The following is a 27,467-nucleotide window of genomic DNA, read 5'->3' on the forward strand; positions in this document are numbered from 1 at the left end:
AGACTTACTGAGATTCAGCAGAGGCATTCACAGTGATATTTCGTTTCCTTCCTTCGCGTGCCTGTGTGATTCAATGGCATAATACGTCGAATCATCTTTGGTGATATGGCAGTGCCGCCTACGTAGCTGTCTCATTTGGTAGTATTCTATGCACCTTGTTGTACAGAGCAGACCTGCTTGTTGTAGATCAAGACTGCGCCAACGCAGAATTTCTTGTACTTTCGTACGCACTTACGAGGGTGGTTGTCCTTATATGCATTGTTGACCCATAGCATGCACTCTGAAAAAAAGGAAGGTACTTAATTAGCATAAAATGTAACACGCTCAACGAAAGAAGGAAGCAGACACCTAGAACTTGACATTACTTTTATGTGTTTCACACTGTACATTTCCTAATATCTACTGCTTCATTATGAGTGCGTGGATACGGCTAATTGGTTTCAATTGCAGAAGGTGAGAAAAGCATGGAGGGAAAACAGGGTTAAAAAAGTATATGTCAGAGCCTGATGAGATAACGTTTGTTCACAGTAAGCTTGTGAAACGGCTTTTGCGAGAGCGTGGTCATCCAATCCATCAGACAAGCGCAGTACACTTGCATGAAATTATCTGATGTCAAATCACGACTATAGCCTTAAGAGCAACACAGGTGCTACTACTCGCTTCGCGAGTAACGGAGATTACTATCTTGTGCCTGTGACATTAGCTCGATTTTTTTGTTGCTAACCCACAGGGGATAGCACTTGCACCAGTCACATATGCCTGTTCACTTGATTCTATAGTATTAGCTAATAAATATAAAAGCTGTGACTAATAATATGACCGCCTAACTGCTGCTATTATTTTAGGGGTTTTAGTCGTACATCACGTGCGTCAATTTGAGGCACTCGCGTATTTCTATGTGAATCACGCTTAAGCACGAAAATACACAAATATGGTTCATTTTAAAGAAATACCGTGAAATTGCACTAGATAGATGTGATGTATTGAAGTCAGCAAAGGGAGCAGCAAAGCGAATATTTTAAACTTCCTTGCGGCCTCCGAGATCTCCACTTTTCAGAATGAAGCACTTCCTGTAGTCAGTGTAAGAACGGTTGCTTTAAAAGGATCGTCAGGATCTGAAAAATAAATACCGCATTACAGCAGAAGATATATAAAACGTAGTTCAGAGATTGTTCCCATGTAATTGTTAGATAAATATTTAAATCTTTTCATGCTCTAAATAACAATTCGACAGATCTAGTGCCTTGTGGAAATCGGTTTTATGCGAAGCAGTCAGTGAGTAATCTTTCTGTGCTGCACTTTTTGGCTTTCAGCCAAGAATTATGACGTGGACCGACGTGTCTATAACGCGATAACATTAAAGAGCTTATTTTGCAGAAATGCCGGTGTCGGTGTTAGTGAGGGCGCCAGCGATGGAGTCTGTGGCTGTGAGCGAAAAATAGTCAGTTTTTTTTTCGTGACCAAAAAACTGAGAAATTTGCCAATAAAAATAATAGGTATTATTAGTTAAGAGTGAAGATCAAACCCAGGCCGCTTGCTTGGCAAGCGGATGTTCTACAAAAAGCCAGGCGTCTTCTTGAAGTGACAGTGAAAATAACTTCATCTGCTTCGAAATGCGGTGAATAAAGCTTTCATGGTTTCCGAACACATCAATCCTGCATACAGACCTCACATTGCAACATGAAGTCTCACAGTAACGCTTCGTTGTACAAGCGCACATTTGCCATCGTGCGTCAGAACGTGCAGTTAGGATAACTTCACATGGGGCCAGGCGGAAGGGGCACGGACTCCGCGTGCCACCTTATGGCTACGCCGCAGTGACTTCGTGGTTCAAAGTCGGCTACCCATTATAAAATGCGCACACGTTACTTCCAGTATTTCACGAAGACCACTTAGTGGGTGGACACCAAGTTCGAAAACATTTCACGCGCATGACTAGTCGTGGTTTGAAGTAGGCCACCCGTTGCACAGAATGCAGCCATATGCGGAAACATTCATGGTCTGGAAGTGCCAAAGCGTCCCGGTGTAACGGTGAGTCATAGTCCTACAATAGTCAAGAGGGAGGTGACCCAGTGCCCCAACAGGCCTTGGTTGACCGAGCCCAGACGGCAGCAAGAGCTTATGATCTTCCAGACTAGAAGGCCCAACCTCTAATGACCTATTTATTAGCAATAAAGGTTGTTTGATTCTCTCTCCGAGACAAAGCTCTTTCACCTTTGCCAATTACATAGCAGAAAGGCCCAATTTGAACTTCTCGATTAACAAAACTCATTAAAAACATTGTAATAAGTAGTTAAAATACGCACTATAGTGAGACGACATCGCTTTCGTATTTAACTCCTTTATGTTTTTTTTACAGTGTGCTGGCTGAGAGCACATTGTCGACTTCCCGGGCATATTAGCTGCACTGGCGTGTAATATGAATCTTATGGTGGGACGCAACGTCAGTAATCAAGCTAGAGCACAGATGTAAGTTCACAACGTAGTGAACTCAAAGATGCGACTACTTGAATATGATAGTCAACTTTTGTGAGCGTACTCCTCCTGCGTCGAGCAAAGGTTGAATGCAACTTGCTGAATCATAGGAATAGAAATGTATTGTGAGACTGCTACAGAAGCAGAGCTCACACTAGAGTCACAATTAACTCGATTGGATGCTACCGTCACTGCAGTTCATACTGGGCGTTCCGAAAATGAAGTGCCAGTACTGCAACAACAACTCTCGTCACACCAACCTGACGCCTTCATAGAGTCTTCTTCCTCAGCAGTGTCAAAAAATGGCTAGGCTGTGTGGTAGAATATTTGACTGCCACAAGGAATGCTTGGGTTGGTTTCTTGCGGAGATTTCGATGATTATTTTTTGCACTCGCCGAGTAAATATTGCTGATGTAGGTTTCTTTACGCGCTCGCATTTATTTCCCGATGTCCGCTGTCAGCGTTTCTTGTAAAATATGAACTGCGAACCCATATACCACGGCCATACGTATGTAGAGGAAGGGATTTGATCACGTGCACGACAGAAGTAAAGCTTATTTGTCCCACCTACACAAATTTTCGTTTACACTAAGCTGTGGAGTTGATCCCGAGACCAGACAGACAGACTGACAGACAGACAGACAGACTGACGTACGGACGTATGGACTTACAAACAGACAGACGGGCAGACGGACGGACGGATGGATGGACGGATAGACAGACAGACAGACAGACAGACGGACGGACAGACAGACAGACAGACAGACAGACAGACAGACGGACGGACAGACGGATGGAGGGACGGGCGGACAGACGAACGAATAAACAGGCAGACGAACGTACGAATGGACGGATGGATGGACGAATGGACGGATGGATGGACAGAGAGATATAATCAACTTTTGTTCACTAAGAAAGATTTCGTATTGGCAATGGAACTAACCTGAACCGAGCAGCCAAACAGCACTCGCATGAGAACTTCTCATCGTGATGTGTACACAGACAGATATGCTGTGCGTAGTACCACAGAAGTGGCTGCTAAGCATGCTAGTATTTATACGTATGGTGATCAGTGGGACGATAGTACCCAATATTTGGCACATACCCGGATTTGCTCTGTGTAATACAGTCATTGTATAGCGTGTATACCATTGACCGTGTATGTGTACCAAGGTCATTGAATCCACAGCAGTGCAGCAATGATTGTGGGCCTGTCGGATAAACCGGACGTGGCGGGATTGATTCCGCCCACTGTGGCCACATTTCAATGGAGGTGATATGCCAGGGGCCCGTATATTGTGTGATATCAGTGCACGTTAAAGAACACCAGGCAATTTTCGGAGCTTGCCACCATGCTGTCTCTCTTAATCATACGGTGGATTGGGCTGTAAAAGCAGAGATAATATTTTAACACAATTTTTGGTTTTTCTGTCACGGTCAGGCGTGGCATTACTTCTTTAACGTTCTTCTTTTATTCTACTAAGCTTTGTTATTTCTATTTAGCAAAATCTTTTCGTTTACCATCATTTTTTGATAGGTGAACGCCAATTCTAACTCCACTGAAATCATCATTATACGCATAATGTACGCATGTCAGAATAGTAGAGGTTTTTAAGTGACCTGTCAATAGAAACTTCATAACTTTAAAACTGAGGCTCCAAATAAATATCTGTATGTCTTTAAATTACAGTTGTTATCAAAAAGGGTTGTCGTGATATGGGAGAACACACATAAGCTGAATATCGCTGTATATGGGACATTACCCTAGCAATGTGCGAAGCTTCGCGTTCGAAGGCGTACTCTCGCTATATGAGAGATACTGCCAAAGCGTCAGTGACTGAAGGAAGGTATTAGCATGCCCTGAAATAACAAACACAAAAAGCATGTTACAGCACAATAGACAGTACCAATAACAACTTAAGAGCAACTTTCTTGCGCTACATTACGATTTCTAGCTGTCATTAACTTGTCGTTCTGCAGAACAAGCACGCAGAGTGCCATTCTAGTGCACCTAAATACACTGAACTAATGCTGTGTGGACGCAGAAAGTCACCCAATTTATTCTTTACTCTCGTGTGATATAACTCAGGCGACAAAAAGTTGTGCAAATGCAAAAGAATGATACAAGTAATGAAATAACACGTGAATGCTACACAATCCTGCATTATTAGGCTTCTTGTATATAATCAAAGCAAGTCAAAGCTTATTACGCTTCACTGGAATGTTTCGAACATTTCCTGGGGCTGAAGAACTTGACTGACATCTAATGTTTCATCAAAGTGTCATATCTTATCTTCCTGTCTTTCTTGCGACCATCCTATCTAGCAGGTGAACATCTAGCAGCCGTTGGGGAATGTTTGAACTTTCTGTCGGGTAGTTAAGGGTAGAACTCGAAAACCTGTGCGCACTAAAACCGCCACGACATATTCTTACAGTGCCCTGAATATGTGTTTTGTGCAATTCTTTTTTCTTGAGGAACATCATAGTTTGGCCGAACAGGGGAATGCTGCAATGACAGTATAAAATAGCAGAAATTAAATGTCCCAAAATCAGTATCGGGACGCCCAGAAATTTCATTGTAGGCACTATGGTTCCGCATATCTGTTTGAAAACATTACGGTCATGTTAAAATCAGCTGACAGAATTACAACAGAGGTTGCTGAGGCACTAAAGATAATATAGACTCTGGGAATCCTCTGCAAGAGTATTATTCGTCATGCTGTCTGAAAGAAAAAATGTCGGTTTTTTTTTCAAAATATAACTTTCCTCGTGCAATACAGGACCTCGTGACACTCTGTCACATTGTCATGGTGTCGTTACGTTGACGAAGGCAGCAGTCTTCGTTGAAGGTGGCAAACTCCTTACGCCATGGCCTGTGCGTCCCATTTTTATAGTATGTAGTAGTAGGCACCTCTCGTTTAGTCTTTAAAAGCACCGCGGCATGGCGGTACTTGTATATTGCCGCGTGGCGTATTGCGGATAGTGTTGCGCATGCCGATACCGCCGGCACGCGGCCTTATCGTGGTCCATGATGCACCGCGACTCATCTGCGAAGAAAAGACACACTGGCTTAGCGGGAGGCAAACAGCGCGCTCGACGGCCGTCGGGTAACAGAAATGTCCCACCAGAACGCAAGGCGCGTTCGACGGCCGTCGGGTAACAGAAATGTCCCACTGGAACGCAAGGCGCGTTCGACGGCTGTCGGGTCACAGAAATGTCCCACTGGAACGCAAGGCGCGTTCACCATCAGAGACACAGTCGCCGTAGCGTGTGGCGCTATCTCGTTATGAACGAATGGTCGACGTGCGGGCCATGATCTTCGCAGATGAGTTGCGGTGCATCCTGGACCACGATAAGGCCGCGTGCCGACGGTATCGGCATGCGCAACACTATCCGCAATACGCCACGCGGCATTGCTCCCCTCCGCAACGTAAGCATCGACCCGATGATTTGTTTAAAATATAACCAAAACAAAAGGACAGCCTGTGCGAAAGTGAATGGCAAATAAGCACGAATCACGCACACATAAACAAAACAAGAGATGCAAACAGGGAGCCTCCTTTAGCGCGCATGATAGGGCTTCAAACGGGCGACGTGTACCACTTCTTGTCGTGCGCGGCGTCGTTGGGATGAGCTAGCCCCATCAGGGACCACTTCATAGTCCACTTCATCCACTTGACGGATGACTTTGTATGGGCCGAAATAACGGCGCATGAGTTTTTCGCTTAATCCTCGGCGGTGAACGGGCGTCCAAACCCAGACTTTGTCACCTGGCCTGTATGTTGAATCCCGTCTCCGCAGGTTGTAGCGTCTTGCGTCGTTTCGCTGTTGGTCTTTTATGCGCAGACGAGCAAGCTGCCGGGCTTCTTCTGCGCGCTGAAGGTAGGCGGCCACGTCTAGGTTGTTTTCATCGGTGACATTAGGCAGCATGGCGTCCAGGGTAGTAACGGCATCCCTCCCATGGACGAGATTAAATGGTGTCATTTTAGTGGTCTCCTGCACCGCGGTGTTGTAGGCGAAGACCACGTAAGGCAGAATTAAGTCCCAGGTCTTGTGTTCTGTGTCCACGTACATAGCGAGCATATCGGCAATGGTCTTGTTCAAGCGTTCCGTGAGACCATTTGTCTGCGGATGGTACGCAGTTGTTCTTCGGTGATCTGTATGACTGTAATGTAAGATTGCCTGAGTAAGGTCAGCCGTAAACGCCGTTCCCCTGTCAGTTATTAGTACCTCAGGTGCGCCATGACGGAGGAGAATTGATTCGACAAAAAATTTGGCAACTTCTACGGCTGTGCCGTTCGGGAGGGCCTTAGCTTCAGCGTATCGGGTAAGGTAATCAGTGGCCACTATGATCCACTTGTTACCGGATGTTGACGTGGGGAAAGGTCCAAGCAGGTCCATACCAATCTGTTGGAATGGTCTCGACGAAGTTTCAATTGGCTTGAGAAATCCAGCTGGTTTTTTTGGAGGTCTCTTCCGGCGCTGACATTCGCGGCAACTCTTGACGTACCGCGCAACATCTAAGGAGAGGCGGGGCCAGTAGTATCGTTCTTGAATTCTGTGGAGTGTGCGTGTAAAACCGAGGTGGCCTGCAGTGGGTTCGTCATGTAACGCTTGTAAAATTTCTTCTCTCAGGCTGCTTGGGACGACAAGAAGGTAAGCTGCCTTATTCGGTGCGAAGTTCTTTTTAACTACCACCCCGTTTTGCACACAGAAGGAGGATATCCCACGCTTGAACAGTGCAGGCGGTATGGAGGCCTTTCCTTCGATGTAGTTGATCAACTGTTGTAGGATCGGGTTCGAGCACTGCTGTAATGCAAAGGTGCTGCTGCTGATAGGCCCAAGAAAGGCATCGTCGTCTTCATGGCTTGGTGGTGCGCCGACAGGGGCTCTTGAGAGGCAGTCTGCGTCGGAGTGCTTACGACCAGATGTGTAGACTACCTTCACGTCAAACTCCTGAAGCCGTAGGCTCCATCGAGCGAGGCGGCCAGAAGGGTCTTTGAAACTGGCCAACCAGCACAACGCATGCTGGTCTGTTACGACCTTGAAGGGTCTGCCATATAAGTATGGGCGGAAATTCGAGGTGGCCCATACTATCGCAAGACATTCCTTCTCAGACGTGGAATAGTTCACTTCCGCTTTCGACAGTGAGCGGCTTGCATACGCGATGGCGCGCTCGCAGCCCTTGTGCTTCTGAACGAGAACGGCACCTAAGCCGATGCTGCTGGCGTCTGTATGTATGTCAGTTTCGGCATATTCATCAAAGTGACCCAGCACAGGCGGCGACTGTAAACGTTGTTGAAGTTCTTTGAATGTCTCACGTTGCTCAGCTTTCCATTCGAAAGGCGTGTCCGACTTGGTGAGCTGCGTCAAAGGGGCAGCAATGTGTGAGTTCTTGACGAAGCGTCGGTAATAGGCACACAGTCCTAAGAATCGGCGCACTCCTCTCTTATCTTGCGGTTGAGGAAACTGTGCGATAGCGGCTGTCTTCTCGGGATCTGGTCTTGCGCTATCTTTGCTTATAACATGGCCAAGGAACTGTAGTTGTTCATAAGCAAAATGGCATTTTTCTTGCTTCAGTGTCAACCCTGATGACTTAATTGCGTCCAGTACCGTCCGGAGCCTTTTCAGGTGGTCGCTAAAGTTGGAGGCGAAGACGACCACGTCGTCCAGGTATACGAGACATATTTGCCACTTGAGACCTGCCAGTACTGTGTCCATTAGACGCTGGAAGGTTGCTGGAGCGGAACAAAGTCCAAATGGCATCACTTTGAACTCATACAATTCATCCGGCGTGATGAAGGCGGTCTTTTCTCGGTCTCTTTCATCAACCTGAATTTGCCAATACCCTGTCTTCAGATCAATGGACGAGAAGTACCTTGCATCACTAGGACGATCTAGGGTATCGTCGATCCTTGGTAAATGGTACACGTCTTTCTTGGTTACACTATTCAACCGTCGGTAATCGACGCAAAACCGAAGACTTCCGTCTTTCTTTTTGACAAGGACGACTGGTGCCGCCCATGGGCTTTTCGATGGCTGAATTACATCGTAGTGTAACATTTCCTCAACTTGCTCTCGGATGGCCTGACGTTCAAGTGCCGACACACGATAAGGGCTTTGATGGAGAGGGTGGATGTCTTCTTGGGTTATGATTCGATGCTTTGCCAGAGAAGTGTGTCGGACCTCTGAAGAAGTGGCGAAACAGTCGTCATAACGTCGAAGGAGGTTCTGGAGCAGTTGCTGCTTGCATTAAGGTAAGAAAGGGTTAATGTCGAATGACAGCTGCGAGTTGTGGGTCTGTGGGGTGATGGTCGCTGGATTCGAGAGGTCGAGGGTGTCACTGACTTCCGCGATTTCATCGAGAAAGGCAATGGTCGTGCCTTTGGCCAGGTGGCGGTGTTCTTGGCTGAAATTTGTTATCAGCACTGGGCCCTGTCCATTCCGGAAGTCCGCAATGCCTCTTGCGATTGCGATATCACGGCCAAGCAAAAGCTTTATGTTACCTTCTACGACGCCATGAGCATTTTCGGCAGTACCAGTGCTTACGGGGATTAGGGTCGTTGATCGGGGTGGGACGCTCACGTCATTCTCGAGCACATGGAGGGCTGCGCGATTATGTGGTGTCGAGTATGAATTTATGGCTTCATCCGAGGAAAGTTTGATGGATCTGGACGCCAGGTCAATAACCGCGTGATGTTGAGTCAAGAAGTCCATGCCGAGAATGACGTCACGGGAGCACTGTGGGAGCACCAAGAAAGTGGCAAGGTATGTGGGACCATCGAATGTCACCCTTGCAGTACATCGCCCTGATGGGGTGAGGAGGTGGCCTTCCGCTGTGCGGATCTGCGGGCCGTCCCAAGCCGTCTTAACCTTCTTCAGTTGTGCTGTCAGTGGCCCGCTGATGACCGAGTAGTCACCTCCTGTGTCAATCAAGGCAGTTACCGGGGGCCGTCGATAGATACTTCAAAATCGGTGGCACGTGGGCTGGAGTTGCGCGTTGGTTTTGGGTTCGGGGCACGGCTTTGTCTTGTTGCTTCGTTTTGCTTCGTCTCGCGGCTTGGGTTGTTGTGCGTTGTCGTCGTCGTAGATGATGTGCTGTCGTCATATATGGTCGTCGGTGGAGGGTCTTCAGCTTTTCCTCTTGAAGCAACCTCACCTCCAAATGTTGCTGGTTTTAGTTTCCCCTACGGGGGCTTGGGGACCTTCTTCGTTCGTTGTTGCTGCGGTTCGGTGACGTGAAGCGTGGGGATGGCGGTGATGGAGAACGGCTGCACAAGTACTCTGTATGGCGCAAGTAGTCTTCGATTGGCGGAGGTCGTTGTCCAGGGCGTGGCCGTGGTGCCTGAGATGAGAAGCCAGGCAGTCCCATCCACCTGTAGGGGCAGTGTCGAAGAATGTGGCCGGCCTCACCGAAGTGAAAGCATAGGGGACGGTCGCCGGGAGTTCTCCAGGTGTCGCATTTTCTTTGGCTCGGGCGTCTCTCGTATGTAGGGTGGGCGGGTAAGGGCGGACGGCTACTTGGGGCTGCAGCGTACCGTGGAGGACTGGGCTCGTTTCGTCGGGGTGGCCTAGTGTTCACTGCAGCGGCGTAAGTCATTGCTTCGGCCTCTGTTCGAGTCGTCGCTGACGAAGAGCCAAGCGCCTGCTGGACTTCATCACGCACTATGTCCAAGAGAGATGCTCCTTGGGGGGGCGGGGGGGTAGGAGGTAGCAATCGGCGTAGTTCTTCCTTAACCACTTCTCGAATAGCTTTCCGCAGATTGTTGGTCGTTAGCCCACCTCGAATCGGTTCCGAGTGGAGCGAGCTGAGCTGAAACGGGCGGTCCCGTTTCACAGAGACCCAGAAAACGCCTTAATGCCTTTTTATCTGATGGTGTTGAAAATGTTACGGCGGCAACTTTCCCGGGGTCTGGACGAACTTTTGTGTAACTGAAGAAATGGCCAAGAAACTTATTGATTGATTTGTAGGATTTAACGTCCCAAAACCACCATATGATTACGAGAGATGCCGTAGTGGAGGGCTCTAGAAATTTTGACCACCTGGGGTTCTTTAACGTGCACCCAAATATGAGCCCACGGGCCTACAACATTTCCGCTTCCATCGGAAATGCAGACGCTGCAGCCGGGATTCGAACCCGCGACCTGCGGATCAGCAGCCGAGTACCTTAGCCACTAGACCACCGCGGCGGGGCTTGGCCAATAAACTGTATTTCCTCAAAACAGAAGTGACACTTCTCCGGCTTGAGCGTCAGGCCTGTGGCCCGTATGGCCTGCAAGACCCCCTGCAATCGTTCAAAGTGTTCGTCAAGCGTTGTAGAAAATACAATGACGTCGTCAAGTTATACTAAGCAGGTTCTCTATTTAAGCCCAGAGAGCATGGTATCCATAAGACACTGAAAAGTAGCAGGTGCGGAGCACAAGCCAAATGGTAAGACCTTAAATTCGTACAGTCCGTCAGGCGTCACGAAAGTGGTTTTTTAACGATCCCTGGGGTCGACTTCCATTTGCCAACATCCAGTCTTTAGGTCCATGGAAGCGAAATAACGTGCGTTTCGAAGCCTGTCGATCGAATCATCTATGCAGGGAGGCAGTAACACGTCTTTTTTGTTACCTCATTCAGCTTTCGATAGTCCACACAGAAACGCAGGCTGCCGTCCTTTTTCTTGACTAGAAAAACAGGTGACGCCCAAGGGCTTTTCGTCGGTTGATTCACGTCGTCTTCAAGCACTTTTGTTACCTGCTGTTCTATCGCTTTTCATTGTTTTGAAGCCACACGGTACGAATTTTGATGAATTCGTCTAGCCGTTTTCTCTGTGATTATTTGGTGCTTGTTCAAGAACGTCAGGCAAACTTTCGAGCTCGACGCAAAACAGTCGTGGAGCTCGGCTAGCAGCCAAAACAGGCGTTCCCGCTGTGGCTGAGGTAAAGTAGGGCTGGCGTCAAGGTTACGTGCTAGGTCATGTGCGTCTTGTGCACGCGTCGCTTGGAGTGCTGAGAAGCAGTCACAAACATCTGCTATCTCATCAAAATATGCCAAAGTTGTGCCTTTCGGAGGGTGCCATCGCTCGGAGGTGAAATTGGTCAACAGCAAGTTCGTTCAGCCGTTGGTGACATTGACTATTCCACATGCTCTGAAATCCCGTGAGTTGAAAAGCCGCGAAGTTAGTTCATCGGTGATTCTTTCACCGTCGAACGGTACGTCACATGCTACTGAAACGAGGATACATGAACGAGGCGGCACAGCTATATTGTGGTCTTTGAGACGAAATGATTTGTTGTCCGGTGAGGAAGAATCAATCAGACGAGCACTCTCGTGAAGCGAAACCACGCGGTCTAGGATATTGATTATTGCGCCATGTTCCCTGAGAAAGTCCATTCCTATGATCGAATCTTTGCAGCCCTCTAGGAGAACGATGAAAATCACGACGAAAGAAGAGTCTCCAATGCAAATTTTTGCTGTGCATCTCGCAGTAGGGAGCAGCAATTGACCACCCGCTCTTCTTATATGTGTTCCTGTCCACGGCGTTTTTACTTTTCTAAGACGACTGGCCAGCTTGTGACAATGTGGAAAAATCAGCACCCGTATTTACTAAGGCCGTCACTTGCTCTCCATCAATAATTACATTGAGGTAGGCGCTCACCATTTCGTCGTTGTTAATATTCGTCGGTGTCAAGTCGTTCTGTAGTGGCAGTACTGGACACTTTTTATCGTCTTGTGGTTGGGCATCGACCTTACCCCGAGAGGTTGCCGCCTTAAGTTTCCCCGGTAAGGGCTAAGCGACCTTGTTCCCTGAAGGTCAGCAGAAGTACGTCAATTCAGTGACGATGTCCGAGCAAGGGATGGACAGCGTGACCTGTGGGCGGAGTTGGGCGGGCAATCGGAAAGTGACTCGTGCTAGGAGGGACACGTTTTTGGAGGTCCTGGAAAATCAGGGTCGTCATGACGAACAATGTAGTCGGCATTGGGTCGGCGACCGTCGTACCCTGGCCGAGACGGGTGAAGCAATGTGTCGCGGAACCAACAATAGCGAGCTACATGGCCGGCACCACCACAGCTAAAGCAAAGCGGGCGCCAAACGACAGTGCCCCAAGCGTCCGTTCTGCGAAATTGTGGGTGTCCCATGTCCTCTTGTGGTGGTGAGTAAAGCGCGGAAAGTGGTGGCTGGTGGCATGAAAATATGGGAGACACGGGCCGATGTCTGAAAGCCTCCTGCAAAGGTTGCGACGAAGGTGTGGCTGTAGGCGGCTGGTAGTATGACGTAATAGACGGGACAGGTGGTGGATGGTGGAGAGCGTCGGCGTAACTCATTTGACGCTGCTCGCGCCGAGATCAGCGGCTGAAAAGCATGCCTAAGTTCCCCACAAATGACTGCGGCAATGGCAGTCACTGGCATATTCAATAGAGGAGTCCAAAGCTTCGGAATTTCTTCTCAAACAATATCTCTGATCAGGTCACGTAGGGAGCCCTGATTGTCCAGAGTAACTGAATCGGCGTTGATTCGGGTGGTAGTGGACGAGCGATCATACTGCCTCGATATTTGGTGCAGAGCACGCTCAATGGCAGTGGCTTCTCTTATAAAATCGGCCACGGTAGTTGGGGCATTGCGCACAAGTCCGGCGAACAGTTGTTCCTTCACGCTGCGCATAAGGTAGTGCAACTTCTTTTCCTCGGACATATTGAGATCAGCCCGACGACACAGGCGCGTCACGTCTTGAGTAAACCTTGCCTCAGTTTCGTTAGGTTTTTGAAGTCTTGATTCGAGCAACTGCTGAGCCCGCTATCGACGGTCGACGCTAGCAAAGATTTCAATCAGCTGCTGACGAAACTCATCCCATGTCGATATACGGCCTTCTCGATTCTCAAGCCACGTGTGAGCGCTGCCATCGAAAGTGAAGTACGTGCGGGCGAACTTTCGTTGAGCATTTCACTGGTTGATGTCAGCAAGGCGTTCGTAATGCTCAAGCCAATCTTCAGCATCGTCATGTGGGGCACCACTGAAGCGATCGGGTACAGTGGCTGAAGAAGTGTTACTTGGGTTGGATTGAAAATGGGGCTGCCTTGTATCCGTTGGACGACTTGTGGCTGGCTGGCGAAGGCCATTGGCAGAGGTACGAAATGCCTGGTAGAATTTTCGTCCAAGGAGGTCAGCTCAGGAGAGAGGCCTACCAACTGCCGACTCAAGTGGTGCACTGGTGTCACAACAGGTGGCTGCATGTCTGAACTTTATGAACGGCTCCCAGATGGAGTGTAGAGCATCGGCAGACTTGCAGTACAGCACCTCCACCAGTGTCGCAATTTAACGTAAGCAGATCACTGAGACGTTCAGTCCGAGAACCGACGGCATGTGTTTTTATGCCGGAGCCAAGAGCAAAGGACATAAGCAAAAGCACATCGTCTTCTTTAATGTCTCTTTTTCCTGAGACTGTTGCAAGTCGTCTTCGTTGCCTCTCTATTTCGAGTGTGGCAATATATTCATCATATTGCCGCGTGGCGTATTGCGGATAGTGTTGCGCATGCCGATACCGCCGGCACGCGGCCTTATCGTGGTCCAGGATGCACCACGACTCATCTGCGAAGATCATGGCCCGCACGTCGACCATTCGTTCATAACGAGATAGCGCCACACGCTACAGCGACTGTGTCTCTGATGGTGAACGCGCCTTGCGTTCCAGTGGGACATCTCTGTGACCCGATGGCCGTCGAATGCGCCTTGCGTTCCAGTGGGACATTTCTGTTACCCGACGGCCGTCGAACGCGCCTTGCGTTCCGGTGGGACATTTCTGTTACCCGACGGCTGTCGAGCGCGCTGTTCGCCTCCCGCTAAGCCATTGTGTCTTTTCTTTCTTCAGTGGGCGCAACTCCGCCAAATAAACGGATCTCCTTCTATTTCTACTAACCTCCCGGTCCCCTGTCTTCGGACTACCCTCACTCTTACGTGACAATATTATCAGCGGTTTATTCCAGTTTCGCGCGCATTGCGTCGCCTTTAACTCGTCTTACGAGGGATGACGTTGCACTTGTTTGGTGTAACAAACAGAAAGCTGCTTTTAATGACTTGCGGCCACGTGTACACATGACCCCCGTGCTTGCCCATTTTAAAAGGACAGCCCCTACAGTGCTCAAAATATGCCAGCAAGTTTGGCCCCAGAGCTGTGCTTGTGCAGTGCCAGGACTACGTGGAAAGACTGTTCGCTTACGCAAGCCGAACTCTGTCACGCACAGAAGCAGATTACTCGACCACTGGAAAGGAAAGGAATGCCTCGCCGTGGTGTGAGCAGTTACGAAATTTCGCCCACACTTGTACGGTCGCCCATTCAAGGTTATCAGTGACCACCATTCGTTGTGTTGGTCGACAACTCTGAAAGAACCTTCCGGGCGATTGGCACGTTCGAGCCTTAGACTACAGGAATTTGATACGACGATGGTGTACAAGTCGGGAAAACGACACACGGGCACCGACTGCCTGTCTCGATCGCCAATAGAGTCGGCTGATTTCCTTGATAAAAATAAAGCATTCGTCGGAATACTCGACCCGTCAACCATCGCACATCACCAGTATGACGACCTTGAGCTACTTGGCTCGATTAATTATTTAGAAGGACGAAGTCTGAACGCGCCCAAAGCATTTGCAAGAGGACTATCGTCGTTCTGTCTGCGAAACAATGTCCTTTACCAAATGAACTTCTCGCCAGACGGGTCCACCTACCTGCTTGTAGTCCCTACCACTCTTCATTCTGAGGTGTTGCAAGCGTGCCACAACGGGGTCACATCTGGACATTTAGGCTACACGCGCACACTGGGCAGAGTTCGAGAGAGGTATCAATGGCCTAGAATCACCGCTGCCGTGAAGTACCATGTTCGAACCTGCCTCGATTGCCAGCGGCGCAAGTTACCTCCGACAAAACCAGCCCGTTTGCTACACCCTGTTCAGATCTCAACAACACCGTTTGACCAGATTGGAATGAACCTTTTGGGCCCACTTCCCACATCTATTGCTGGTAACAAGTAGGTTATAGTGGCGACCGGCTACCTCACTCGCTACGCCGAGACAATAGCCATCCAGAGAGGCACAGCTGAAGCGGTGGCCTGATTTTTCATAGAAAACATTCTGCTGAGACACGGTGCGCCGTAAATCGTTATAACAGATCGTGGAACCCCATTCATGGCCGCGCTTTTAGATCACGTCAAGATGCTCAGTGATACTATTCATCGTAAGTCGACAGGCTACCATCCACAAACGAACGGGTTGACCGAGCGGCTCAACAAAACTCTGGAAGACATGCTTTCAATGTATGCGGACATCGAGCACAAAAACTGGGACGAGATTCTCCCTTACATAACATTTGCATACAATACTGCTAAACAAGAAACCACACGGATGACCCCATTCAGCCTTGTTTTTGGACGAGAAGTATGAACGATGTTGCACGCGGTGCTGCAACACGAATGCGATCACAACGAAACAAGTGCTGACGCGTTCACTCAACGCGCAGAGGAAGCCAGGCAGCTCTCACGTCTCCGAATATACCAACAGCAAGAGTACGACGCAGGTCGCTATCACCTACGTCATACACCTGTAACGTACGAAACCGGGGACCGAGTATAGGTGTGAACACCTGTACAAGATGGGGACTATCCAAAAAGTTGCTCAGAAGATACTTTCTCACCTTATCGAGTGCTGCGACGACTAACCCCCGTATTCTAGAACGTCCCTTCACTCGACGCTCAACCTTCACTTGAGAAAGCCGATGGGAGCGCCATCTGTAGGCAGGGAAATCCACTGCATATAAGTGATAATTTGCTGCTATTCTTGAGTAGCGCAGCGTCATTTCAGCCGAGCAGCGGCGCAGTGCGCAACTCTGTCAAGTTAAGGGTGAAAGTCGAGTCGAGGAGCGTTTGTGAATACGGGGGTAAGTGACGTTACCTATAAAGTCGACCCAGATAGTCCAAACTGTACAAGGCGTCGCCAGCACCGACCTGAACTTGTGCACGTATTGCGCATTAGGCCATTCGTCAGCGAGTGACTCTGCGAAGCACCGTCGCTTGTACAAAGTGACCTTATGCGCGAATGACAGGCTCAGCTATAGGATCGGGACGATACTCTTTTAAAGGGAAGCAAATGCCACGCTCGAAATAGACAGGGAACGAAGAATTTGCGCGCCAACGATCTCGTGAAAAAGGGACACTGAATAATACCACGTGCTTTTGTTTATGTCCTTTGCTCTTGTCTTTGCTCTTGCGCTTGTCCTTGTATCTTCTTGTCGTCCGTGTTTACTACCGCGCAGTTACATACGTCGATTTTGCTCTTGGCTCCGGCATAAAAACACACGCCGTCAGTTCCTGGACTCAACGTCTCGGTGATCTGCTTACGGTGAACCACGACAATATGATGAAGGGATGCGACAAGGCTGTACTTGTAGTGCTCAGTAGATGAACGAATAAATGTTCGGATGGACGGACGAATGGTCGGACGGATGGACGGATGAATAGACAGACAGCCAGAGACACACAGACATATGCACAGATGGACGAACAGACAGACAGATGATCGGACGTACAGATGAACGCGTGGACGGACATAGAGGCTGACTGATGGATGAGTGAAAGGACAGATGGAGAAACAGCCGCAAGGATAGATGGACGCATGGACGGACGAAAGCAAAAAGAACGGATGGAGGGAAGCCTGGACGGACTGATGGACGCTTCGCCCCGCTCATGTTTATTCACTCCGTGAATATGCCGCGTTTTTGTTTTTATGTGGACGAAACTGTGCCCAAAACTGTGCCTCCACCACGGCGTCTCTCATAGTCATATGGTGGTTTTGGGACGTTAAACCTCACATATCGATCAATAAATGAAGTAAAAACATGATATTGTGTTCTTTTATTCAGCTGAAAAAGTAATAGGCGTGTGCGGCGATACCTATCGCCGTTATCTGTCTTCTCTTATTTACGTGCAGCCAATATTCCTTTTGCGTAACTACTCAATGAATATTCAGTTGACATTGTGCCCTGTGTAGTTGTAGTTCCTCATCCTCTAATCTCTGGATATAACCGGTGCTGTTTTAAAGCAAGCGTGAAGCAACAAGCCCAAATATTTATCTTGGCGAGGTCACAACTTCTATGTAATCTGACTGCGTCAAGGCGCAAAAAAAGAACTGCTTAAACCACTCCGTCTTTTCCAAATCCGTTGTCAGAACCACATTTCGAAATGTTAGTACGTGTGAATGAAGGCAGTGAGCTCATTATGCCGCGTTCCGTCCTCCTAAGACAGTACTGGCTTGAGAGTTCTCAATTTTCAGTGGCTGATCTACAAAGTGAATGAAGAAAGGAGTGTAAAAGCTTTGAGTAACCGGTATCCAATCACTTGCGTGGAAGAGAATTTAAAATAATCCGTCATACACCACCTCCCTAAAATAATATTTGTTTCTGGAAAGCGACTATACAACAAAATTGCAAAACAGATCATGTGAAAGCTTCAAAGCCTGTAGTTTTATGTTTTTGGCGAGTAGTTGAAATGAATTACCACTTGAACCAATGACAGTCACTTCATCAGGTGCTCCTCCTCTTGTCATGTTGTGGGTTACTGTCCTGTAATCAACAAACAATATTTTGGAGACACTGGGCATGATGGAAGACACACTACAAATCACAATTTATTTTCTGAAATGGACATGAAGCACAATCATGAAAGCGAAAAGTTAGGGAAGATACAGTAGAATACAAACTTTAAACAATGATCGATAAAAGCGAGACATACCAAGAAGAGAGGTAAGCCGCACAAGGTGACGGACACATGCCGGACGTCTAAACTCGATGGACAGAGTCTCACTCCGAAACCAAGCATTCGCACCTCTCGAAGATCTACGGAGAGGTCGTCGTTGAGATTGTGTCTGCAATCCCTTCGTGTTTTTTCGCAGCCGCCGTTGGCTTTCCCGTTCCCTAGCTAAGGGGTAACTGCTGTCTGCTTCATTTTTAGTAGAGCAGTCATGAGTATTCGGAATGGGCTATTTTCTGTAGCACATATTAGTTGTTGATGATGGTACCTTTTGGGTAGGCTAAGAAGATTTGGTTGCCGAACAACCGTTTGTTGAACCGACTGTCATTTTCTCTTATCTCAACGCAATAGCGTTAAAGACCTCGTTTTTCGGAAACATCGGCGTCCGCGTTGGCATTCGACGTCGTTGGTTAGCAGTGAAATATCACATTCCTGTCCATGACAGAAGAATTTAGAAAGGTGCCAATATATTGAAAAAAAAGACACTTCCGGGTCCAAGTGAGGACCGATCCCAGGTCATTGCTAACTGCTAATTGCTAATTTGTTCAAATTGCTAATTTACTGCCCACTTTCATGAATGGGGGAAGACAGTGTGGGTGCTGACACTGAGCGTGTCATTTTCATCTGTACATACAAACAGTTGTAATCATCATCATCGTTTGTCAGGCGGCCTATCTCATTTGGGCCTCGTGAAACTGCATTAATGTATGACCTTGCTACTGTCGTGTAGGACGTTGTCACTTATTATTAGAACCCTCACTATAAACCTGTTTTACTGTACTGGAGGATATAAAGATCCACACAATGGCTTCTATTTCGCCCTATCTAGGGTGAGCTATTTTTTATTTTATACCTAAAAACGTCGATTTTCTCACACTATCTAATTCTCTCCCTTTCTCGGCTGCGCTTATCGTCCATTGGTAACCACACAGTGGGTGTTACTGTCCACTTGTTACCGCGTTTCGTACTCTCCACCGGCTACGTATTTTGTGAACACCCCAGATGCAATTTTTTGACCTTGATGTTACTTGGCTGCCTCCATTGCCTAATTTTCCTAAGAAAGAAGAAAGACTGGTGATTTTTTCATCCACTTTTCTTTCTTCTTTCTTCCTATTTACATTCCATTAGTTCTAATAACTTCCCCTGTACATTCCTTGGCATTACTGTCTGTTAGACATCATTATTATTGTGTTAAAACACGGAAAAAGGAGCCCTTGGGTATACACTTCTTTCCCTTATTTCATTGAACGAGGGTCTAGTACTGGCAGACTTTGTGTGTTTAGGTTGTATAGGAGGAACAATTAATCAGCTGCTCGCTCATAATAAGTTCACGTGCTACGTGACGCCAAACATGCGCAGAAGAGTGTTTTCACACTCGTCGTTTGGCTTATAGATGGCACTGACTGTCACTCCTACTTCTAAATTCACATATAAACCCAAAAAAGTGGATGGAGGAAAGGGCGCTGTGATAGCTCAGTGGTTAGAGCATCGAACGCGTTATTCGAAGGTCATAGGTTCGATTCCTGCTCACGGCTGGTTATTCTTTCATCCACTTTTTTTCTTCTTTCTTCCTATTTACATTCCATTGGTTCTAATAACTTCCCCTGTACATTCCTTGGCATTACTGTCTGTTAGATCTCATTAATATTGTGTTAAAACACGGAAAAACGAGCCCTTAGGTATACACTTCTTTCCCTTATATATATATATATATATATATATATATATATATATATATATATATTTCAGAAAAGAAATTCTGTGGGTCCGGTGCAAATATATTTAGGAATAAAGGAGCACACTTACGAAAATTTGATAATTGTTTACTCTACGTTTCGGCCGTGGCACGGCCTTCGTCAGGATTATACAATCGCGGCCTTCGCACGGCCGTGTTAAACAATCACGGCCGTCGCACGGCCGTGATTGAATTGCACGGCCTTCGTAAGGTTGATCCTGACAAAGGCTGTGCCACGGCCGAAACGTAGAGTAAACAATTATCAAATTTCGTAAGTGTGCTCCTTTATTCTTAATTATATTGTCACCGGACCAACAGAATTTTTTTTCTGAAATATATACAGAAATGTACCGAATGAGGCACATTTCTCGCCATTGCAGGAGTCGCTGGGGTCCTCCTCCACAAGCCTCATCTCGTCTCTTCCATACTCGTCCTGCCTATCGCTATGAGACCAGCCGTGACCATTTTGCCCAGAAACCTCCTACTGAACGCCACAACTCCTGCTCTCTATCCCCGCAACGTCGCCAGTCGCGTTCTTTATAGCCTCACCGACCATCTTCCCCCGCCTTTCCAGGAGATTACCCGACAAAAAACTAAGTGTTGCAGCCCCCGGTGGTGGCACTGCATTGCTAGGACTTACAGAAAACAGTCTCTTGACAATACAAATAAAATGGTACCTTATAGGCCTACAAGTAGACGGTGTGCATGTCGCTGCTCTTGTCTACACCGGCGCTCAACTTTTCGTGATGATGAGTGATTTTCGCCGCAAGCTTAAGAAGGTTCTCACACGTGCAACCACTAAGTTCATGCATACGCGGATGACGGAACAGCATCTATCGTTTGAATGTGCTCCACTCGTGTAAGCATTGCGGATGGACACACAGTTGTCCTCTTCACCGTCCTTGATAAATGCCTCACGACGTAATTTTAGGCCTTAAGTTCCTGTCCGTACAATCTGCCCTCATAGACTGTTCGACCAGTACGCTCAGTCTACACTTTCCTGCAACAGAACCTCTTGCACAATGGCCGAGTCGCCTCTGCACAACGGGATAAGCGTGCCTTCCTCCTCAGACACTGACTTACGTAGAGCTCGTCTCAATACAACCAGTTCCCGATGGTGACTATGTTCTGACCCCTATCACCAATGTCCTCATAAACCACGGCATTACATGACCACACACCATTCTTTGCATCGCAGGAAGTTTTACTAGACTCCCAGTTGTCAACTTTAGCTTGACACCTCAAATGTTGCCACAAGAGATTTTTTTGGCGTATATCCGCACCTTAGAAGACAATGCGGTAGATGTTTTCACGATGGCCGCTTTTTTTGACCCCCACGCTCAACATCAATCTGACACTTGCTCCGACAGCGCTATTACGTCGATGATCGCTTCCAACTTAACGCCGCAGCAGACTGACGAGCTCCACCGGGTTCTGCTTTCCTACATCGACGTTTTTGACCTCAGCGGCTGTCCGTTGGGGTAAGCTGCAGGTATGACTCACCGCGTAAACACTGGTTATGAGCATCCTATTCATAACCGTCCATATCGGGTGTCAGCGGCCGAGCGTCACATTATCCAAAGTGAGGTCGACAAAATGCTCGCCAAGGACATTATTGAGCCATCCTGCGGTCCTTGGGCTTCTCCTGTAGTGCTACTCCGCAAGAAAGACGGTGCATGGCATTTGTGTGTTGATTATTGACACCTAAACAAAATTACCACAAGAAGAAATGTACCCTCTGCCACGAATAGATGACGCACTTTATTGCCTTTATGGGTTCCACTATTTTTGCTCCATATACCTACGCTCCGGCTATTGGCAGATAAAGGTAATTGAAATGAACCACGAAAACACAGCATTCTTCCCCACCGATGACCTATATCAGTTCAAGATCATGTCCTTTGGCCTTTGTAACGCTCCAGCCACCCTCGAACGAATGATGGACTCGCTGCTCAATGGATTCAAATGGTCCACCTGTTTGTGGTACTCGGACGACGTCAACATCTTTTCACCAACATTTGAAACTCATATAGAGCTCCTCTCAGCCATCTTAGGCATCTTCCGTCATGCTGGCCTGCAGCTCAACTCGTCCAAATGTCACTTTGGATGCCATAAAATTAGAGTACTTTGCCATTTAGTAGACGCCAATGGTGTACAACCAGACCAGGCAAAATTCAGCGCCGGCAAAAAAATTCCTGTACCGCGACCTGCGAAGAATGCACGCAGCTTTATCGGACTATGTTCCACCTTCCGAAGCTTCGTCAAAAATTTTGCACACATAGCGAGGCCGCTTACGCAGCTTCTCAAGAAAGACGTCTCGTTTTTACGGGACTCCAAAGAGGCTTCTGCGTTCTCCACTCTCATCGCTCTTCTCACTACTCCTCCAATTCTGGCATACTTCAACTATGCTGCCCCTTCGGAAATCCGTACAGTTGCAAGTGGACATGGTATTGGTGCAGTACTGGCTCAGAAACAACATGGTCATGATTGCGTTATTGCATATGCCAGCCGTCTCCTATCCGCCCATGAACGTAACTATTCGTTCACAGAGCGTGAGTGCTTGGCTCTTGTATGGGTGGTGGTGAAATGCCGACCTTACCTATACGGACGCCTATTTTCGGTAGTTACCAACACCACGCGCTCTTCTCGCTCAACTCTCTGAAAGATTCATCAGGCCGCCTTGGTCGCTGGGCTTTGCGCCTGCAAGAGTTTTCCTATTCGGCGGTCTAAAAATCTGGCCGCCTACACCATGGTGCCGGTTGCCTCTCCCGGTACGCGGTCGACGATCCTGAGAACACTGACGAGCCCACGGAGAACTCCATCTTGTTAGTGTCCGACTTCCTTAACATTGGGGAAAAACACAAGCACAATCCAGTGCTGCTTGACATCATCAGCCGTGCGGAATCTTTCCAAAATAATGCTTCCGTTCACTACTTTGTCATTCAAAAGGGTGTGCTATTTTGCCGCAATTTCCGACCAGAGAGGCCTAACCTTCTGATGGTTGTGCCTAAGCACTTGCGCTGCTGTGTTCTCACTGAACTTCACGACGCTCCCACGGCTGGACACCTTGGTGTATCCCGCACGTACGAGCGCGTCCGGCGCCGTTTCTTCCGGCCAGGCCTTGCTCGCTCAATGCGCCGATACGTCGCGTCGTGTGACTTATACGAACGTCGTAAAACACCGTCGCTGCTACCCGCCGGCCATCTTCAACCAATCGACATAACCTCGGAACCATTTTGCCGTGTTGGGTTAGACCTGCTTGGTCCTTTTCCCTAATCAACATTGGGAAACAAAAGATAACCGTGATTACAGACTGCGCTACGCGCTACGCTATTACGCGAGCTCTACCGACCAGCTGTGCAACCGACGTAGCTGACTTGTTACGGGACGTTGTTTTAATTTACGGTGCTCCGAGACAACTCTTCATAGACCGTGGCCGTACATTTCGATTCCAAGTCATCGCCGACATTCTGCGTTCTTTTTCCACGCAACAATCACTGACAACAGCTTACAACCTTCAAACAAACGGCTTCACGGAATGATTTAACCGTACTATAACAAATATCCTCGCCATGTACGTGTCACCCGACCACCGGGACTGGGTCCTTGCCTTACGCTACTCAACTTTCGCAAATAATTCATCCCGTCATGACGCAGCGGACTTTTCGTCGCTCTACTTATTGTATATGGAAGAGAGTTGACTTTACCACTGGACTTAGTCATTTCAGCTCACACCTCGTTAACAAGTGAGTACGCCCGTGACGCGATCGCGCTAGCCGATCATGCCCGTCAGCTCACTCGTACTCGGCTGATGGCATCGCAAACCAACCAATGCCGTTGGTACGATGCGAAACATAGAGACGTAAATTTCGCTTCCGGTATTCTCGTTGCACTCTGGTCTCGTTATTGTCGGCTGGCCCTATTGGATATACTTTTGTCTCATTATACGGGACCCTACCCTATATTACGTCAAGTAACACCTGTCATCTACGAGATCAGCCGCATCTATTTATGATCATCTGCTGTGTGGTCCAGTGATATTTTACTTGTCTCGCGGATCAAGCCCTAGAAGAATGCGTCAGATAATGACCTTTAAGGCACCGAAACGGTGCCTCTACCACTGGGGGTCATGCTACGTGCCACTGCATGAAGATGAAGAAGACAAAGAATACGGACTGTCGCGCGCTAATCTGTGTGGCTAGCGCTGCTCACGTAACCGGCAGAAAATACATCTATGGCTACCCCTCCGAGTCAGTCTCTTTCTGGTAACAATAATATGAGGGACGCCGTATAAAGGGCTCCGTAAATATGGACCGCCTGCACCCAAATACCGACGTGCTGCTGAATGGGAGTGCACAAGCCTCTAGGATTGTGTCTTAATCTAAATAGGCCCGGCGTGTCCGTGATTAAATCCCACGACCTGCGGAGCAGCAGCCAGGCGCTGTAACCACTACAACACTGTGGCAAGTTGATGCGGTAAAATTGTAGTCGAGAGTTAAGGTTGGTCGTTGATTTCTGTACAACAATTTCCACTAAGCATGTCGAATTGATCATGGCACGGTCAAGCCCACCTACATTACCTAAATTTTATACACCGTTTAACCACGCTGATTACGGAGCGCGATATATAACTTAGAGATTTCCGCCATACGCCGCCACTCTAAAACAAAACAGCCCGGTGATGCCACCAGGTTGTGTCGAAGCCTGTTGTCGTCAGGGTTAGACATAGCCACTATGCCACGATGGCGTCGCAAACACACTTAGTGGCAACAGCATATCTTGGTCCCTCACCAATTTGTCAGATGCCCTCGCGCCATTTTTCCTGTCATTACTATCACATAGGTGGGTGGAAAATGTTATGGTTTGCCATGCTCACTAAAACGAAAAGAATCAGACACTGCGCTACGCGTACGACAAATAGTGACATGTCGTGGACTTAACTTATTCGTGTCTAACAAGCGCGCATTCAGAGCCGAGGACAGTAGAATGAAGGTTTCCGGACGTAGTCAGGCACTCAGCAGAACACGAACACGGCACAAACTTCAGCGGTGTCACACGCGCAGCACACAACAAAGTTTGAACAAACAGTTGCCGAGAGTCGATTATTTAGCCATCCGACGTTACTACTCTTTGCTTGCGATGGGTTAAGCTCGGTTCAAAGTGTTTTCAATGTATTTCTTAGTCGTCAAAGTGTTTTGGAGCATATCTTAGTCACACGTTGCTACGCTTCGGCGTCGGCGGCGACGCCAGGGCGTCATCTACACCCAAACTGCGCATGCTCTAGTCTCCCGTCGGCCCAGCAACACACCAGCGAAGCGGCAGCTCCCCTTTCCCTCTCTCTCCCCGCAAGACCAATGGAGGCAGCGTATGCTAGTTAAAAAAAAAAGACTGCTGATGGTGCACAACTGTGCACTGACCACTGGATCGTGCGTTCGAACTTCACTCAAGGGCGTCATTACTTAGATTTAGCTTAACGTTGAAGGCAATGCTTTTTCTTCACTCGATAAAGAAGAATAATAACGACGAAATAACAATAAAACATTCCGGAACCATACCAACTACGCAAAATTTATGCGATACCCCCCCCCCCACTCTGCGACGCACTTACTCCAGTTCCCCTTGTGGGAAGGTGCGGGTGGCTATTTCTTGTTTCGTTGACGGGTGCTAACTAATGCATGTTTTCATCAAACTGACCACGTTTCGAAGCACAAGCAGCAAAATACAGCAGCGTGACACAGGGCAGCTAGCAATGGCCTCAAAGATTGCAACAGGTTGTATTGCCTTCTATTGGATTTGCCGGCTTCACCAGATGTAACCTTCTACAACTATGAATCATCGAACAACAATGCCATTGTCTTTAGAAAATAGACGTAACAGATCCATGGGCAGATACTGAGCCTGACAAACATTTACAGGCACTACTGTTGTGTTGCGAGCGGTACGGTGTGGTGTGCCGCCCAGCGTGGCACTCACGTCACGGAGGCTATACATTTATTTCTTGTAATAATTATGAAGGTCATATGTGATGCAAGTGCTCTACCTCTGAGCTACACCCTCGTTACCATGAAGGTCATATACCCCTGGTTAGAAATAGTTCCAAAAGTAGATTATTTTGACAACGCAGCTGCCAAACTAATCACGACAACGCAGCTGCTATGAAACAAGATTTGAATTGGGAGCTGCTTTTATCGCGTAGAAGAAAATTGCGATTGAAACTTTTATATCTAATATTTAATAATAAAACTGGAATCAATAAGGATATGTATTTACAGACGCCGTATTATTTGTCAAGTCGAATTAATCATCCTTTTAAACTGAGGAAGTACCGTCCCAGGACTGGAATTTTTGCAAATTCTTTTTTTGTCAGAATAATACATGAGTGGAATGGGCTCACAAGTGTACAAGTGTCTGCTGTAAATGAAACCTTGTTTCTTTCGAATCTGTAACCCCCCTGCTATAACGCCTTCGGGCGCTGCAGGTATACTTCGAATAAAGAATAAAGAATAAAGTAAAGTGTATGTTCTAGGCGTCCAGAAACTCCAACACAGCCAGCTTAGCATGCTTGGTTCTCTTGAGGGGGCGTGATTAGTGAATAAAAAATCACAGCATATCCACAGAGAGAATTATGACGAGAGGGGGGAAACATTCATTCATCTGTTCGTCCACTCGTGCTTCCATTCGTGTGTCCGTGCATCCGAATGAACGGACGCACGGACGGATGTATGGACGCATGACTACATTGACGCACGGACGGACGCAAGCAAGAACGAACCGTCGGACGGACGGCCGAAAGCACGGACGCGCGGACTGACATATGCACGTAATCATGCACGGATAGAAAGACGGACGTATGCACGGACGGGCGGACAGAAAACATAGACGGACGGGCTAACGGAGGGTCGAAATGTCGGATTGATGGACGTACGCTTCGCCCCACTCATCATCATTCACTCTCTGGATATGCTGTGAAAACTATAATGACATCTAGTTATATTCCAGGGGACATATACACGCAACGCCGTCTATTTAGGAAGGCATAATCTACAGGTGGCTGCATACTACATACGGACGAGGCAACTATCCATGGCCTAAGGAGCTTCACCAATAAAATTTTACGATTGTCGCGTAAGCTCCTGATGTGGCATTTGTGAAAGACATTGTAATGGGAGCTGAGAAGAGGGTTTCATTTCAACTTGCTGTGGCTGAAGCAATACTTTTTAAAAATTATCTTCAATATTGAGGCAGTTCCTGTAGCAGCAGGCCATGAGCTTGATTGACTGCTCTCGGCGAAACAGCGTGTGCGGCGCTTTTCACCTTCGGAAGAAAGCAAATTCTTTTTATAGTAAGCAAGTATACTACGAGCGAAAGCGTAGAAAACTTTCGAATGAGTCGACATTCAAACTTTGCTTGGCTCTGCGGCTGATGCACCACATCGAACGTGCTGCATTCCAGCATATTTTTTGATTGTCGTGGTGG

The 27,467-nt window shown here is 47.8% G+C and overlaps 1 protein-coding gene across 1 annotated transcript in view; it reads right to left on the reverse strand.

Moving 5' to 3' along the window:
- Positions 1-4,305: 4,305 nt before the first annotated feature.
- The window catches only part of LOC142784738 (tetraspanin-33-like), a 38,566-nt gene continuing 15,404 nt past the window's right edge, over positions 4,306-27,467 (reverse strand). Inside the window, exon 5 of the mRNA XM_075883238.1 lies at positions 4,306-4,335. Coding sequence (XP_075739353.1) covers positions 4,306-4,335 — 30 coding nt within the window. The remainder of the gene's footprint in view (positions 4,336-27,467) is intronic.

Source organism: Rhipicephalus microplus, unplaced genomic scaffold, assembly GCF_043290135.1.
Source record: "Rhipicephalus microplus isolate Deutch F79 unplaced genomic scaffold, USDA_Rmic scaffold_15, whole genome shotgun sequence".
In the NCBI taxonomy this organism is placed as follows: Eukaryota; Metazoa; Arthropoda; class Arachnida; order Ixodida; family Ixodidae; genus Rhipicephalus; species Rhipicephalus microplus.